Raw genomic sequence first — 17,579 nt, 5'->3', positions numbered from 1 at the left:
CCCGTATTTGCAGCTTTTGTGTGTGTTCAGATTGAAAGATCGCTCATTTATCCGTAAGTTTTAGTGATTGCTTACCTTCCAAACGTCGATGGGCATACATAGCCCCAAGGTGACCTTATAGAATTGGGTGTACATGACAGATTTTTTTCCGTGATTCCACTGTACCCGTGTATACGACGCACCCGCGATTTTCAATGTTTTCCGACGAAAAAATAGTGCGTCTTATACACGGAACTTTACGGTAGTTAAAGTTATTTCCAAATTCCCCTACGTGAATGACAATAAAGCATTTTTTTCTCAGTAAATTTGTATTCAGCCACTGTCATTTCAAATCTGACAATGATGTCCACTAGGTAGCATTGCATATCTAATGTCAGTGTTTGGTCTATCTCTTACTTTGCATATGCATGCATATCATCCAAGACCTCTCTCTTCATAAATATGAATTAAAAAGATATGTATGTACACTTGGCTTTATGGATGAACAGATAGATAGATGGATAGATCTGAAGATAATAGATTAACAGACAGATAAATATGCAAATAGAGAGAGGTCATAGATGATATTGCTGGTGCTTGAAACGATTTCAAAGGCCTCTTCATCATTTCTGTCTCTCTTTCCCACATCATAACAGATCTGTATTTTGGATAACAACCAACGAGTCGTCGTTGTTATCGACCGTGGAATTGACATCGTGAGAGACAACAGAGATATCCTAATCGAGTAAGTAAAACTATACAGGAATTCCTTGATGTGTGCTGTAGAGCCCTGTGAGTGTATGCTATTTCTCATCTTTCCAGCAGCATGCTGTATGATTTTGCAAGAGCAGCCATATTGATGATGGATTTCTACATCTTAGTTTGAGGGAGTACATTTGTTCTGAAGCATGGATTGTGGGGTTTTTTTCCCGCTATGAGTAAAATAACAAGATTAGACCCTGAAATTCCATGGGACAATTTCTGTGAACAAGTTTCCTTTAATAGTGGGGATTCGCAGATCATCCAGGAAATGAGAATATTCTGTGATGATATCAAGATCTGAAATGACTAGAGTTCCGGTTCCTATAATGCATCTTAATTTCCTTGAAACATGAGAGCCATAATGATGTGTGAGCTTTTTTCGGTCTATTGCAGGGTCCTGCAGAACATTACTGGAGGCATTGTCTTCATTGATGACATCACCAATCACCGTGACGACAACGGGGCGGTACTCACCGACCGGACACAGGTCCTCATTCATGTCATCGACCGAACGACAGGGGAGGTCATCGATGCTAACGTTGTCACTGCGTAAGTCCATTCCTTCTTGTACCTATCATGCAGAATTTTAGTTTTCTCATTCAAGCTACATATGGAATATATGTGTTTTTGTAATGTGTGCACAAAGACTGAGATGTACGAATGTTCATATTCCCCTATTTTTGATGAAATTGCACGTACAATGTAGATTTGCTTGTGAAGATTATTGATGTGTTGATAGTCAGTGTCATAAATTTGCATAGACACATGCTGTCACACATAAGACCTTCTGATATGAATACATGTACCTGGTGCAATTTTGTCCAGTGTGTAAACCTCACAGGGTACAGTGTGAAATATAAGCTGTAAAGCAAGATACACTTTGTATTTTCGTCGCATGAAATTGTCGTGACTTTGAGCCGACGGCATTATTTGTGGCGTAAAATTTTGCAAATTGCCACTGGCATCTAGTGCATATAGTGTAGATGAGAACTTTTGCAAGCATTTTGATTTGGCAAAATTCACAAAATTAAAATGCACATGAACATTTCTTAATCTACAGTATGTAATAAAGTATTTTAAGAGGTAAGTTCAAACTTGAAATATACATTTTATGAAGAAAAAAATAAAGGAATAATAATCAGTTTGGATAATAGGAAAAGGAGAATGATGATGTACACATTGGAAGGCTTTTGTAGGTTAATGTTATCACTCAAATAATAGCCGAATGTACATAGTACACTTGATGGAAGTAGGCGGTAAAATTGATATTTTTCTTCCTTTGGTGTTGTCAGGGTAACAAGAGGGCCTAGAATACCTTGGCGAAATGCCTTTGTCATGTCCTGGTGTGTTTGTGATGTGTGCAGGATTGAGTTCTGATATTCTGTCCTACAGGAAATGGGTATTGGTAAGGCACACAGTGTTGGCTTGAAAAGGGAATTTCCCAGCTTATACAAACAAAGAACCATGATTAAAGGACCCTGTGTGTGTGTTTGTAGCATTTGTTTTGACAGTCGATGCAATGTATGCACATGTACTTTACGAGCAAATTGCCAAATTCTGGGAATTTTGAAGATCATGACCATAAAGTCAACTCGATTGTTTCTACTTTGTAGTTGTCATCATTGCCTTTATCCATTGTTGGCATACCCTGGTAGTTTCTTTTGTCAAATGCCAAGTTATATGTTTTCTTCCTTGTAGTGTGTCATGTTTTGAATGCATGCATTACAAACAATGTATCAACTATTATTATTATTATTATTTCTATTATTATTATTATTTCTATTATTATTATTATTATTATCATTATTATTACTATTATCATTATTATTATTATTATTATAATTATCATTATTATTATTATTACTATTACTATTATAAATCATGTTTCCATTAATGTAAATTGCACCATGATGTTGTTATCTTATTAGATATTCTGTGGTTGCATGATAATTTTATAAATAAGTTATTCAGTGATATATATTTGTGGTGCAGTATGCTTCCAGTTCATGCCTACACTCTGTACATATGAGTTGTGGGTGAAAACTAAAGTAAAAATCAGTTCTCTACTTTTTCTTTACCCACAGGCTGATTGATGAGAATGCAATGAGTATAGAAGTTCTGCTGGATGACCTGGATGTAGTAGAAGTCTATGTAAGTGTTCTGTATTTGCCATTTATGATTCTTATGTTATCATACTTATCTTACAATTTCTACTGTAATATATCACTTTATAGTTCTATGATATCATTCTTTTGTAGTGCACATAAAATTGCCCTTGAAAAGTTTTTGATAAATCAACAAGAAGAAAAATGTGGCAAAGATCTGCTTTATAGTACAATCAGTGGAAGAAGATTTCTGAAGACAAATATGCAGTTTGTGATGTACAGTAGGTAAGGTGTATGCAAGACCAGTTTCCTTTTCTGACACTAATTTCTGTCATGGCCAAAGTCAGGCAATAGTTTTCTGGTGTGCCTTATTGGACATGCCTATATCATGAGAAAGTAGTTGTTAGCTTGTATAAATTACTTCTGTTCTTGCTATAATTCTGTCTAAATTTTCTTACATCTTTGTCTGTTTCTTGCCAATTATTCATAATCCTGCATACACTGGAATGTGCAGCTGTTCATGGGAAAATTTAGACAGTTTCTTCCCTAAATAATGTTTTTGTAAGATGGGACTTTAATGACAGGTAGTGCCCACGTTGCGTTGTTCTCCTTGTTCACTTCCTGACTTTACCAATCAGGAAGTCCCAGGAGTTGTATGACCCTCGTCCTACCTGCACCCTTCGTCATCCGACCTTGCACATACTCCTCTGCGTGCAAAGCTGACACTCATTGTTTGCAACAGCCGACATTAAGTGTTGCCTAATGAGTGGAGTAACTTCTTTTTTTATATACATATACACCCACAATTATTATTATGATGGAAAGTGACAAAAACACTCAATCTTGAGGTTGAGCAGGAAATTGCACCATCTGAGCAAAAGCAGGTGTGAACATCAACATAAGTGTATCATTTCAATTCTTTAAAAAAAATGCATTGATTATGGTGAGCTAAAAAATCAAACAGATTGCTGAACAAACTTACGCACTGTATGAGTACTCTGTCCTAAATATTCAAGAAGGAAAAATTCAATTCGGTTTCAGGTAGTGGTATGTGGACAGAACAGGCATGTACACATGTACGTAATGATGAGATGTTTATTGTATTTTGTTGCCAGGATGTGTATCTGATCCAGAAAGATTTTGTTTTCACATTTATTAAAGAACAGATTCATAGGTGAGCAGATGCACATTAAAAACACAATACAAGTTGATCAATTCAGACATGGCTGTATAGTTTGAAATCAACATCACTGATTGATTACTCGCACCATGCATATGCTCATGTCTTTAGCTGACAAATGAACAGGTTTATCATGATGGTGCAGACATTAAATCTGAGAAAATTGCTAAACAGGTGATTTGCCCCCCCCCCCCCCCAGGAAAAAAAAAGAATGAGAAGTTTGATTTCAGAGAAGAAACAGAATTCTTTCTGAGCCAAACATGTAAAAAATATGCAGGGCAACGAATAGAAGAAAATTGTAGTGAACGCTTAATGTAACCCTACTCTATCCTCTCCTCCCACCCTCTCCCATAGCCCCTGTTTGGAGGTGGTGGTATCGGAGGCCTTGGCATCCTCGAGGCAGCTCTTCTGGCCTTTGGTATCCTCCTCTTTCTGGGAGCTCTCATCTTCTGCATCATCCTGTGCTGTCTCCGCAGGAGGTACGATCCAGATCTTACTCTTATTTTGATTTTTTAGATAGACCATAGTCAATACAGACATTCTTTACATTATTTTCTTTAGATTGGAAATGAGATATTTTTTTCTTATGAAATATCTGTTGTTGTTGTTGTTGTTGTTGTTGTGTTGTTGTTGTTGTTGTTGTTGTTGTTGTTGTTGTTGTTGTTGTTGTTGTTGTTGTTGTTGTTGTTGTTGTTGTACTACTGCAAATATTGAGTCTCCTTCCCCTCCCTTTTGTGTTTCATCTCTCTTTTCATCACTAATTTGTTTTAATTTTGTTTTGTTCAGAATGGGGTGCGTATGCACGTATGCTTGTGTGCATGAAATTTTATCAGAGTGAGCGAATGAATGGTGGTGTTTTCGTGTAGAACATTGGATTAAGTGTGCAAGTCAGCCTGCATAAATTACAGTATGCAGTATATGTATTTTATTTGTGGCAGGGCAGTAGTCACATATTAGGATTGCCCTTTTCATGGAGAATGGACACTTAGCCAATCAAGACAGCCAAAAGCATGAGACAATTGATTGAGTAATCCAGAGTTGTTTGTTTCATTGGCTGTACTGAAATCCTTGCTGATTTATTTTTGGATTGTTTTTTTTTCTTAATCTATTTCTCTGGATGAAATGAAAAGCCGTTGACTTTGGAATGGAGGTATATCATAATGAAAAGAGCAAAAAAAAAGAGGAGATAATGTGTATGATGAAGTGTATGGGGAACTTTGAGCATAGGAATCGCATCGCTGATGGCCAGCAACGATCTTCTGATTGTGATGTCTCGTCCATCCAGGCTGCTGAGGAAGATGCAGGGTGGTGGAGTGACCCTGGGCAAAGCTGACAATGACCTCCTGAAGGAGAACAGAGCTACAAGTTACCAAGGGTGTGTATTTAGAGCAGTTATTGTTGGCCAGTGCAATTTAATATTGATTGGTTGGATTGTTGGTTGATTGGTTGGTTGGTTGGTTGTTGTTGTTGTTCCTGCTGCTGGTGCTGCTGTCTCTGCTACTGCTGTTGTTGTCATTATTATTGTTGTGTTGTTGTTGTTGTTATTGTTGTTGTTGTTGTCGTTATTGTTGTGTTGTTGTTGTTGTTGTTGTTGTTGTTGTTGTTGTTGTTGTTGTTGTTGTTGTTAGGATTCAGAAAAGAATTCTCTGGGAATGACAGAGAGGAAGATAGTATACATTTAAGGGTTTAATTCTTTCACTGTGTCTTGGGGTTGAAAGTATTCAAATACATTTGAATGCTGCGAGCATAATCCATACCCCATCCTCCTTTCCTTTCCCTCATTGGAAAAAAAAATACACTTAAAGTTCAAGACATCTTTGTAATGTATGCCATGGCACAAAACATAGATGCATAGACCAGACCCCTGCAATAATGTGTATTTGAAAGGGAATTTGCAGTATGTGAGGGAGACAATAAATATATAGATAGGACCTCATCCACGTCAAGCTCTGCTTATGATGATAGTCCCCTGTATTGATTTCTCCTTTGTTCATATATAGATACAGTATGCCTTAATATGTTGCTTTGATTCATATGTTATTACAGACTGATGTTGTTATGAAATTGACATTCCTTATAAAGATTGATGTGTATGTTATACTCTCCTTTTTGCATACTCTGTATCACTTTGTTTTCATTTGTTATTGCATTTGGAGAAAGAAAATGCAGAAATAAACCAAACCCAACCAAACTAATGAATATACACTTGTAGGTGTAATATATACTAACATTCAAATTTAGTGGTGTTTGCGAGTGTACACTTGTACACTCAGTGCTATGTGGTTACATGTGTATATCTCCTATACCATATTTCTTGTTGTATACAGATCTAACCCACTCTGGCTGGACAATGATGCCAGTCAGCCAGACGACTGGCCGGACAGCATCTCCCTCCTAGCAGGAACCACCAAGGATTATGAGGCTCAGGTATGAACTACAGAGGGCAGTGTTTCATATGGATTTATTAAAAGCATATCATTGATACCAGAATTCCATGAAGCCTTGTGTTTGAACTCCCAGGGACACACTTAGCTATCAATTTTCATGAATTTATAATGTACCATTGTGATTGGCAAGATCGAGGAAAATGCTGGTTACATACTTGTGGGATGACGTATGTATAGTGGCTTGTTACTTACATTATATTCATATTTTAGTGATGAGTGCATTTTGGCAAAACTACTGCTGTCGTTGCTACAGTTATACCAGGGAACAGAGTAAACTCTAGAACTCTTGAGAGAGAATGCCTGTGGGCTTATGTTTATAAACTTACTTTTTGCTCTCATATTTATGTACGGTGGACTCCCACTGTAATGAAGTGCTCGGGACCGACAGTTTTCTTTCGTTATATCAAAATTTGGTTATAACCGAACAAATAAATAAAAAAGAACATAGAGTTGATAATGTAGAAGCCTGAATTTTTACTTTGTTGTAACCAGAATTTTGTTTGAACCGTGTTCATTATAACAGAAGTGCACTGTATCATGAACAAACTGAAGTGCAGATTGAATTACAAGTTATATGAAGAGTGCTTAGTTTGTGGTGTGATGAATGGAACTCGAAATTTCAGGCGTGCTATATGTACTGTATGGTAGAAGAGTGCAATAAATCCAATAGATTTGAATTTATAGCATGTGGTCTTATTTTGACAATGAAATGTTTCATTTCACTGTGTTGTACTTGCAGGAAGCCACAATGAATTTCCTCTCAGATGAAGTTCCTGTTGAAGTAGCTGAAGACGCCATTGTCATGACCTCACTGGTTAGTGAAAAGAGCATCCGAAATAAAACAGCCAATGGAGGAGCTCATTTAATTGGCAATGGCTTGGCAAATGGGTCTGTCTCGTCTGTCAGACGTGTGGACACAACCAACCTCAATGGTGGAGTACGCACACTGCACAACAGTGTCTACAATGACAGGTCCAGTAGTGTGCGTCTCCAAAACCCCTGGGCTGGGGGAGGTGGAATCGAGGAGGAGCGATACACATCTGTCTCGATGGTGTCCAACGCGGCGCCACCTCCATCCCGCGACTTTACCGACAGCCAGAGATCGCAGTACTCATCCTCAACACGCAGCTCCAACTTTGTGAGGGAGAACTCCAACTCGCTGCACCACCGCAAGCTCCTGACGGAGCAGGCAGCGGCGGAGATCCGCGAGATGCTGCAGGACATGCCCCTCTCCACCGCCGAGCAGGAGAGGGATCTCGCCGCCGCCGCCTACCGCGAGCAGATGGCTTTCGAGGCGGAGCTGTCGCCCATCACGGAGGAGGAGTCCATCTCGTCCCGCTCGACGAACACGCGGGCCAGCAGCTACCGCGACCAGGATTCACTGGAGCGTAACAAGCGAGGAGGAACGATCACCAAGCAGTACAATGACCCCATGGGCAGGTTCTCAGGAGACTCTACGCTGGAGGAGCAGTACAAGGAGGAGGAAATTGATGGAGCCAACTCAAGGACATCGATAAAGTCGTACTCGTCCAGGCGGGTGACCAACAAGGTCTACACAGGAGGAGAAATGATGCCCATTCCGGAGCTCGATTCAGGTAATGAATATTCATGAATCTCTTCTGCATAATGACTTCATTGTGTGTGATTTTACATAACTCATTTTTGCTCTCTTGTGCAAAGGTCCCAAAAGGAAGCAAACACCTGGAAAATGTGTACAATGTGTGTATTCAGATTTCTTTTTGTTGGAACATCTCCTGTGGGTAAAACTTGTTGCAATTTTGCCTTCATGATGTATACATTTGTAGTGCACACAATTTTACGTTGGTCAGTTGACAAGAGTGGCATTGATTCATCGTCTGTTCCTTGACATTAGTGATCAGCCCTTTTTCTTACAGGAGACGATACTCATCAGATTACAGAATTAATTCTTTCCCTAACAAGTTTCTGCCCTTTTTCCCCAAACCCTTCCACTGTCATTTCCATGCTTCCCCTAATGGAAATCTAGTGGGAGAAATCACAATATCAGAACGTGGTGAGATCAGAGTCGTCAACAAGCCGGGTAGCTCCTCGCCAAATGACGCTGCCAACTCCGCAGGTATACTGCGTGCTCTTAACTGTTTGCTCTGGCTGTTAACTTTCACTGACATACATTGTAAGGTTGACAACCTACAGTACTGTGTTTTTCTACTACTCAGATCACTTTCAGTTTGAGGCACTTCCTTTCTTTCGCTATGATCAAAGCCCTGATTTTTACTGTGTTTGTCCTTATCTGATTCCTGACTACAATATTCATATCCTCTGAGAGAGATTTTGTTTTTATTTCTGGCCTCATTTTACAGTGGTACATGATTGGTTAAGATGGAAGTTGTGGCAAAATATTAGAATGTTTCGTTTTTGTGTAGTAGTTTGTACTGTAGCTGTATGTATACAGCTGAACTTGCTTCAGTGACCACCTGTGTGTAAAAACCCCTGTCTATTAGGGCCACTAGAGCATTTCTGTCTCTACAGATCACCCACTCACGAAGACCACTATTCTGTCTCCCCTGGGGGTCTTTATAGCATGTTTCCACTGCAGTGTTCCTCAACCATGCCCCTTCCTTGTAGCAGATATCTAAATTTCACTGGCTTTGTAAATACAGTCAAACCTGCCTTAGCGGCCACCTGTCTATAGCGACCACCTGTCTATAGTGGCCACTGAAAAATCCCCCCCGAGAGAAAAGTCCTATTAAAGAACCTGTGTATAGCGGCCACCTGTCTAACGCGGCCAGCGGCCACAAATTTTGTTTCCCGCGGTAGATTTTAACCTGTCTCTAGCGGCCAAAAACCCAATGGAGCCGTAGCCGAGCCAATAATTCAGCGTGTTTTTCTGCTTTGTAGTCGTGCGGGCAACGTTCAGTGATCGTCACCGCTGCATTCATCCCTCATTCAGTCACGATGATTTAAGCTTTCCTCACAACAATACACATACTGCTGTGCAACAAATTCATATACACCGCCATATTAATGCATGAAACACACGGTGATTTCATACGTACACACATACATGTACATGTAAGGATACAACGATGATACATGTACATGTAAGCAATGCACACAAAGTTGGATTACCTGTCTGTAGCGGCCACCTGTCTATAACGGCCACTTTTTCCGTCTCCCTTGGGTGGCCGCTATAGACAGGTTTGACTGTATCAGATTGGAAAGGATGAGACAGCTTAATAATGCCTTGAGATGTTTTAACACTTTAGATGTGTTATTCCCCACCCAAGGCGAGATCACCCTCTCTGGTGGCGGTGATGTCAGACTAACTCTCCAGAATTCGCCCCTAGCTGCCAGCAGCCCCATCTCACAAGGTACAGGAAACTTCAACACCAATGAATGCTTTATCCATTGCTTTCTCCTCGTCTAATTCAACAGTTCTCCTGATAGATTTATGTTGGGACATAGGAACATGCACTTTTTGTTACGTGCTATATATAACTTGTTAATTGTTATTATTACTTAAAAACCAGGCCTTGCCCAGTTTCAATAGGACTTTTTCTCCTTAGTTATTTCACAATGTAGATTTTTTTTTTAAAAATTGAAATCCAGAAGACGTAAACAAGGTTGTGAGACTTCATTACAGTTTTCCTGATATATTTGTACAAATCTTGGTCTGGCAAATCATCATATTGTTGCTCATGTGATTAATATATACCATCATGTTTATTTATTTATTTATTTATTTATTTCTAATCTTTTGTCAGGGTAGTCCATTCACCAATAAATAGTGGTCTTCCATGGAGCCCTGAATAATATTGATGAACATATGTACATTAAATAGCAAAACGTATATACAGAAGATGACATAATACAGTGTAGATACATACCAGCATACTGTACATTGCCAAGTAACATAAAAAGTACATGCCACAGCAAGAGTTCACCAGAATGCCGAAATACCAATTAAAAACGCTATTATACAGGAATGATAAAGCCCAGAATGAATTTCGTGTGTTACTTACAAATAGCAAATTTGCTTAAACAATCTCTTAAATGAATATATGGAAGAAGCTGATCTAATTGAATGATCTAGCCTGTTCCATTCAAGTACAGAGGATACGATTGGGCTGCACTTGTGACAATCAGAGCGAAATCTTGGCACACATAGATTTCCACTGTCTATTAGCCTTGTATGATGTTCATGTACATCACTAGGCTTAACTAAGTGCACCTGAAGGTACGAAGGTGCTAAGTTATGGACGCATTTATATATCATCATAACGCGGCTGAAATCAAAACGTTTGTCTAGTGTCATCCATTTAAGACTTTTGAATAAATCAGCCGACGGTGTGTCATATGTTTTGTCCAAAATTATTCTTGCTGCCCTCTTTTGAATTTTTTCTAGCTTAGTTGTATGGTATTGAAATCTGTTTGACCAAACAACAGAACAGTAATCAAATTGTGGTAACACTAGACAGTTATAAAGTAATTTTAGGGATTGTTGGGGCAAAAAGGCCTTCGCTCTCTTTATCATGCAGACACTTTTTTGGGTACGTTTACATACATTTTCGATTTGTTTAGACCATTTCAGTTCTTCATCTATTAAAACACCTAAACATTTAGTGAACTGAACTCTTTTAATCCGACTACCATCTAATGAAATACTGAAATTTTCAATTTTCCCGAGATTAGCACGGGAGCCGATAATCATGACAGAAGTTTTGTCAGTGTTAAGGACGAGCCGATTTTTCTTAATCCACCCCATTACTTTATTTAGTGCAACAGTTATCTTTTCATGTTGATGTGCTTTGAGTTATAGTTCAATTAATATGTAATTAATTCCTACCTGAGTGTGTGACAGGGGACTGTTGGCTTACATATGAGTTTGATGGATCCAGGAATTTTATAACTGTAAGGATTGAATTTTATACTTTGTAGATGGAGAAGTCTGGTTTAATTGTTTTTAATCACCTACATTGTTTATGATATATGAAATGAGAGCATGCTGAACTCTTCACTTTTAAGCATCATAGGTTTATACAGTTTGTGCCCTTCTCATATTTTGGTGTTAAAAAGAAGAGCATTGGGGCTCATGTATATTAGATCATGGTGCAAAATAGTTTTGAATTCAAATAAGAAAAGATGGATTTCATATGTGCATGTCAATACTTGTTCATTTATAATGTTTACACTTGAAAACACATCCATCTAAATTAAGACTTACTGTCATTTTCAATCTTTTTTTTAATTCAAGGTGGAGAGCTTACTCTCACCAGTAATGGAGATATTAGGTTGTCCCTATCCAACAGTGGCAAACAGATAACAAGGGGTCCGATCAGTCCCACAGGTAGAATAATTTGCTGTGTGCAACCTGCTAATGTTTGCAGTGCTGTAATGTGAAACAATAACAATGGTTGTTTCAATTCAAGTGAAAGATTTATACAATACTTGAGAAAATAACTCTGAAAGGAGCCTTAGTGAATTAAGTTTTAAATGCACCAAATAGTACAAATAGATGAAGTTTTAAAATTAGATGTGTATCCTTAACAAGAACTTGAATTCTTGCACAGATTAGAATACATTCAGTTACCACTGTCTATAAAAGGGTGGGCACAACTTTACCGAGCAGGTATCTGAACATTGCAACTGGAGTAAATTAAGGTATGCAGAGAATTCTTTCATATCTGTTTGTAGAATTTCCTTCGTGTGTATAGTTTAATTGATTATTGTCATTTTCAGACTAAGGTTAAGTAATGAAATGTGGCCATTTGACTAATCAACCGGCTTGATTTATTTGACATTCAGGACAAATCCTGCTGACAAATGCGGGTGATGTTCGCTTTTCCCTCCCCACCAACCAAACACCAATCAAGACTCTTAGTGGTCCCACAGGTAGAATTTAATGTCTGCTATTTTTTCTCCTCTTTGTGTGTTTTTTATTTCATTATTTGCTACTCCTCTTGTATTTTTACCAATAGTTGTGCAATAACAACTTTGAATAATGTCCAAGTGGACTATTTTTGTTTGTGTTTTTCAGGTGCCAGTCTGGGGGCAGTCTTGCAAATCTTGACAGTGATTATAGAGTCATTATTCTTAGACAGGAGATTTAGAGGAGAACTAAAGACATATTTCCTATACAAGAAAATTTTGTGTATAAATTGGATTAGAAATGGGAAAATTTTGAGATTGCTGATATCTGTCCATATGATCTGCTTTTACTTAGTAGTTCAGTGCAACCTACATATTGTAGTTAGCTCTTTCATAGTATGTGCTTTGAGCACAGACACAGATCACATGCTTTTAAGAGCAAGTCTTGTCCTTCTCTCTTGTTTTCGAGTATTATCTGTCCTTTATGTAAATCTTAAGACTTCTACCAACACTTAGTCATGGCTTATTTGTTGTGGGTTATTAATCATTATTATGCCATTTTTGTTTAAAGATGCACCACCATACCATTTGCACACAATAAAAGTTGAAATGACTGTGTCGTTTGCTGTTACTAAATGTCCTTAGATTGAGAACAAAAGCTAAATGTTGTAATATTTTGCCTCTCCTTAGGTGAGATTAAACTGTTGGGAAGCGGAGATGTCACATTCAGTCTTCATAAGGACAGTGACAGTTCTGCTAGTCTGGCTAGTCCCACAGGTACAAATGTGTGTGCTGTGATCTCAACATGAAGTTAATGTCTTGATTACAAAGCCTATCAAGTCGTATTACTACATCAGTGATCAGTCCTCTTACAGACACCTTTTCAAAGAAAATCAGCTCTGCTTTTCAAGAAAAAATGTAGAATTCATCATAAACCATTGTGGCATTTATCTTTCTAGTCCGTGATTAGGTGATTTAGAAAGGTATGCTTAATCCTCATTATGAGTTACAGTGCTTGATTAACTTGTGAAGCTTTTTCATATAAAACATTCAGTAATCTATCAGACCTAGTAGGAAAGTTAGCAAGCCCACTCAGGTGTAGCAGTGTGCCTCAGCTCAACAGTAAAGCCACACACAGTGACATAATATGGGCAATGTGTATGTCCCTGGCTATTAGTTTCCAGACGTCTGTGCTGATCAACAAAGAAGGAAGGCCAGTTATGGGACTATTAAGTACTAAGTAAGATTGACATCTAACATAGTTATCATGGCTGTTAGACACAGCTGAGCCATCTTATTCATGAGAGTACACTAGCTGCACATAATTGTCAGTCGTTTATAGTCACTTCAATAGCATTGTCAGTGTTCCGAAACTGTTATCGTACCACCAGCTATTGTCATAATAACTGACAGCTCAGTTCTCTCTAGGCAGATAAGATAATTTATGTGGACCATGCATTGTAATCATTATTTGTCACACTCTCTCATTCACTTCCTTCATTTCGGTCCCTGACATGCATTCAAAGGAGAGATTACCCTGACACAGTCGGGCGAGGTGAAATTTGGCCTTGCTAAGGGGCCACGCCCCTCAAGGAGACCAGACACACCCACTCCCCAAAGACCGCCCCAAAATACCACAGGTTACCACCGCATTATAAAAGCATATCAAATTACTGCATATACCATTCCAGTAAGACAAGAAATCACTAACCTTTGCTAATAGGCATTGATATCAACTTTCTCCATGTCATGAACACCTGTTTGATGTGTTCCCTGGTTCATCAAGTTCAATATTTTCTACCTGAACACAAGATTGACTCATTGGATAATCAATTTGAGAACATTAAAAAAATGATGGTAAAAGATAGAGAGCAATGAATTCCACACACGAGATATGAGGTCATTATTGCATTATAGTAGCTGTTAGGCATTGTACATACTGTTTGTGTAGAGTTGTATCATCTCTCAAATAATGAGTTTGTGTATGCTCTACTTTTACCACCTTACACATGTATGTATTTTTTTCCGTTTCTTTTGCCAACTTGAACAAGGTTGAAATTTCTTTCTGCTTTAGAGGCATGAGAAGCAAATGTTGCTCATGACAGAGCAAATGCACATGAAGTTCAGTTCATTGTGTTCACACTGTACAAATGCATTACAAGTTGATACTCATGCAAAAGTTTCAGAAATCAGTTCGCTTCTCTTTAATACTCGTTCCGTGAGAAAACAGGAATGCCTAGGGTTATATGTTTGTTTTATTACCGAGACAAGTGTGTGCTCAGTCCAAGCAAGCCCCAATATTTATTCATTTTCTGGGATGCATTTTATTCTAATGACCAGGCCAAATCTTGCTGACCAGTGCTGGTGGTGTACACCTCTTATTTCCCAAACATGATACGCTCGCCAAGACTCCTAATGGTCCCTCAGGTAGAATATTGTGTGTGTATAGTTTGTAAGGTCATGTTTTTAGTATCTTGCATGAAACATAACTGAAAAAGTTTTGAAAAAAAAAAAGTCATTAAAGACATTTTGTGTCTATATAAAACATCCAAGCACTCAAAAATAGATATGGATTTGGTTTTCTGTTTGTTTGTTTGTTTGTTTGTTGTTGTTTAATCAAACACAAAATTGCTCTTGTGCATGTCTGTAATGCTGATAGAGAAAGTGCATTATTTCAGTCATTTAATGTGTTGCTTTAATAGTGGATGTGTTGGGTCCAGTACGTTTTGTATCACTGTGCAGTTCTAGCCTTTGTAATTAGGGTAGAGTGCTCAGTTTTATATGTTTGTCTCTGAAAATATTGTTATCACAGTCTTTTGTAATTTCTTGGGCCCATGTACATGTGTGTGCTTGCAACAATAGGGCTGTGCAGAAACAAAATATTGCCAGTCTCCGTTTCAAACAAAATATCTAATAGGTACGCAAAGTTACTTCAGGGTATGATGTGGAATCATTGAAGATAGAATTGATGATGAAACATACTGATCGATGAAATAGTTGCATTAGTATTCACATCCAGTCTTTTACACATCCTTCATAGGTGAGATAAAATTGTTGGGAAGCGGCGATGTCACATTCAGTCTTCATAAGGACAGTGACAGTTCTGCCAGCATGGCTAGTCCCACAGGTACAAATATGTGTGCTGTGATATCAGTTTTTATTTACAGGTCAACAGAACACCTCTGTCGCACATAAACACACTCACACAAACCTACTGTTACATATCATATGGTAGGGGTGACTCTTGGAGAATGCTCCAAGTTTGTCTTTGAACATTTAAGAATATGTGATTTTATGTACAATAAGTCCATTGGTTTATTTCTCATTTTTGTGTCTTTTTTTAAACATTTTTTTGACAGTTTTCATCATACAGTTTAGGTATATTTTCAGTCATTTGTCTTGGCCATGTTTTTAGCATGTTGAATAATACTGTATTGACAAGGATATGAGGTGATCATACTATAGGTTTTAATGTATCATGTTTTGTTTTTTTCATGGCAGAAAAAAGGAACATTTGAACAAGAACAAAATATAGAAATAGCTATAAAAATATCTATATTGTACTTACGAAAAAAAAAAGTCTGTATTTAGAATGAAGCTTTCTATCATGAAGCGGCGAGCAATGCTATATCAGACAAAAAAGAATCTATGCTGTTTTGAATTGAGTACTTCTAATAACCTAGCAACTTTATGGTAGGCAAGAGATAGCTATTTTAAGTAAAAGTCCATTTCATTTTGTAATACTGGATGTTCAAACGTAGAGTTAATTTTCCATTCATATTTTCCCAAACTTCCCTCCCCACATGCATTCAAAGGAGAAATCACCCTTACTCAGTCGGGTGAGGTGAAATTTGGCTTGGCCGACACGCCACGCCCAACATCACAGACACCAGATGTAGGCCTACCGGTCCCCTGCAGGGCATTGTCCACTCCTGGAGGTTAATACATACACAATGCCTCTTCTTTAAACCTTTTTTCTTTTTTACATCAGCGCTATCACTGGAATGAAATATCACACATTAAATCCCACTGCTGGGATTGTTAGCACACATTCATCATGAATTCTTGTATTGTGTGCTCTGTGCATCTTAACAAATTTCACCTTTTTTGGGGGGGGGGGATGGGGTCTTAGATGCATTCCTACATGTAGCTTGAGCAAAGTAATATCTTAAACTTATACTAGTATAGACTGGCAGACTAGCAAATCAATGAACACTTCTCACTAAAAGTCAAGCTGCTGTAGTCACAATCAATCTTGTCATAGCACAGGTTATATTTGGGATGCAGTTGATGTATCTCAGTCTAGGTCAAGTTGTAGAAGTAGTTTTGTTGCCATTATACAGTGTAGCATATCAACTTCAAAGACTGTCCATCCAAATTTGCTATTTGATAGTTAATACTTGTATTACAGTCGTGCAACTGACAAAGAATCAAACATATTTTGTAAATTCATAGAATTGTAGTCATAACACACTGTATATTCTATGCAGAACCCTTTACAGACCGTGTCTCACACAATGTGACTGATGTGTATACAACTTTGTATCATTTAATGTCATGCTTAATATGATATCACTTGACTGATTTTTTTTTTTTTTGCCACCATGTTTTCCTTAACACTATCTGACTGTAAGGTGAGATAATGCTCACTGGAGATGGTAACATCAAATTTGGAGAGCAGGGACAGTCCCAAAAAGGTAGACATTTGTTTCTTCTCAAAGCTAAAGAAAAAAGAAACAGAAAAAGATAATAACTCACTATTTTTCTAAAAGTATATTATTCTTCATGAACCTATCCCAGCAGAACTATGTGTTTTGTATTTAACAAATGTTGGGAGTGCTTATGTTGCCTCTGTGAATAAATGAAAGTTTGTCAAAACATTGTTCCCTCAAAAATTATTTATCAAACCAGAAAAGATCATGTTGCAAGGCTTCCGTGTGATACTCACGCTCTGTTCTGTGGGAAAATATTATCAGGAAATGCCCGTTGAAATTCCCCCAAAGGTTCAATAGCATTTCATTTGAGTCATAATGATGTAAACATATGTTTAAAAAACTGCAACATATCAGATAATATGTTGTAGTAAGGATGAAATAACAGATATGTGCAATATCACATATTCATTACCGGATTTTGACATGTCTTCCTGCTTTGATTAGAGCAGTTATCCTTTTAACTAATGTTTTGTTTTTGTTTTTTAAGTGGTTGGTTTTTTGTTTGCTTCCGACATTTTGATTAGATGGAAAAGTGGGGTCATTT

At 37.9% G+C, this 17,579-nt stretch overlaps 1 protein-coding gene across 1 annotated transcript in view; it reads left to right on the top strand.

Annotated features, from left to right (window-relative positions):
• The window catches only part of LOC139713733 (cadherin-23-like), a gene marked incomplete at its 5' end in the record, with an annotated part of 56,418 nt that overhangs the window by 30,709 nt on the left and 8,130 nt on the right, over positions 1 to 17,579 (top strand). The window contains 8 exons of the mRNA XM_071625438.1: positions 636 to 724; positions 1,135 to 1,290; positions 2,826 to 2,892; positions 4,381 to 4,505; positions 5,312 to 5,401; positions 6,354 to 6,453; positions 7,213 to 8,068; positions 8,479 to 8,568. Of these exons, the coding sequence (XP_071481539.1) occupies positions 636 to 724; positions 1,135 to 1,290; positions 2,826 to 2,892; positions 4,381 to 4,505; positions 5,312 to 5,401; positions 6,354 to 6,453; positions 7,213 to 8,068; positions 8,479 to 8,568 (1,573 nt within the window). The remainder of the gene's footprint in view (positions 1 to 635; positions 725 to 1,134; positions 1,291 to 2,825; positions 2,893 to 4,380; positions 4,506 to 5,311; positions 5,402 to 6,353; positions 6,454 to 7,212; positions 8,069 to 8,478; positions 8,569 to 17,579) is intronic.

Source organism: Diadema antillarum, unplaced genomic scaffold (genome assembly GCF_040938485.1).
Source record: "Diadema antillarum isolate AM-2024a unplaced genomic scaffold, OU_Dant_1.0 seq00002043_RagTag, whole genome shotgun sequence".
Lineage (NCBI taxonomy): Eukaryota > Metazoa > Echinodermata > Echinoidea > Diadematoida > Diadematidae > Diadema > Diadema antillarum.
The sequence above is the reverse complement of the archived record's forward strand: the minus strand, read 5'-3'. Positions and strand labels throughout refer to the sequence as shown.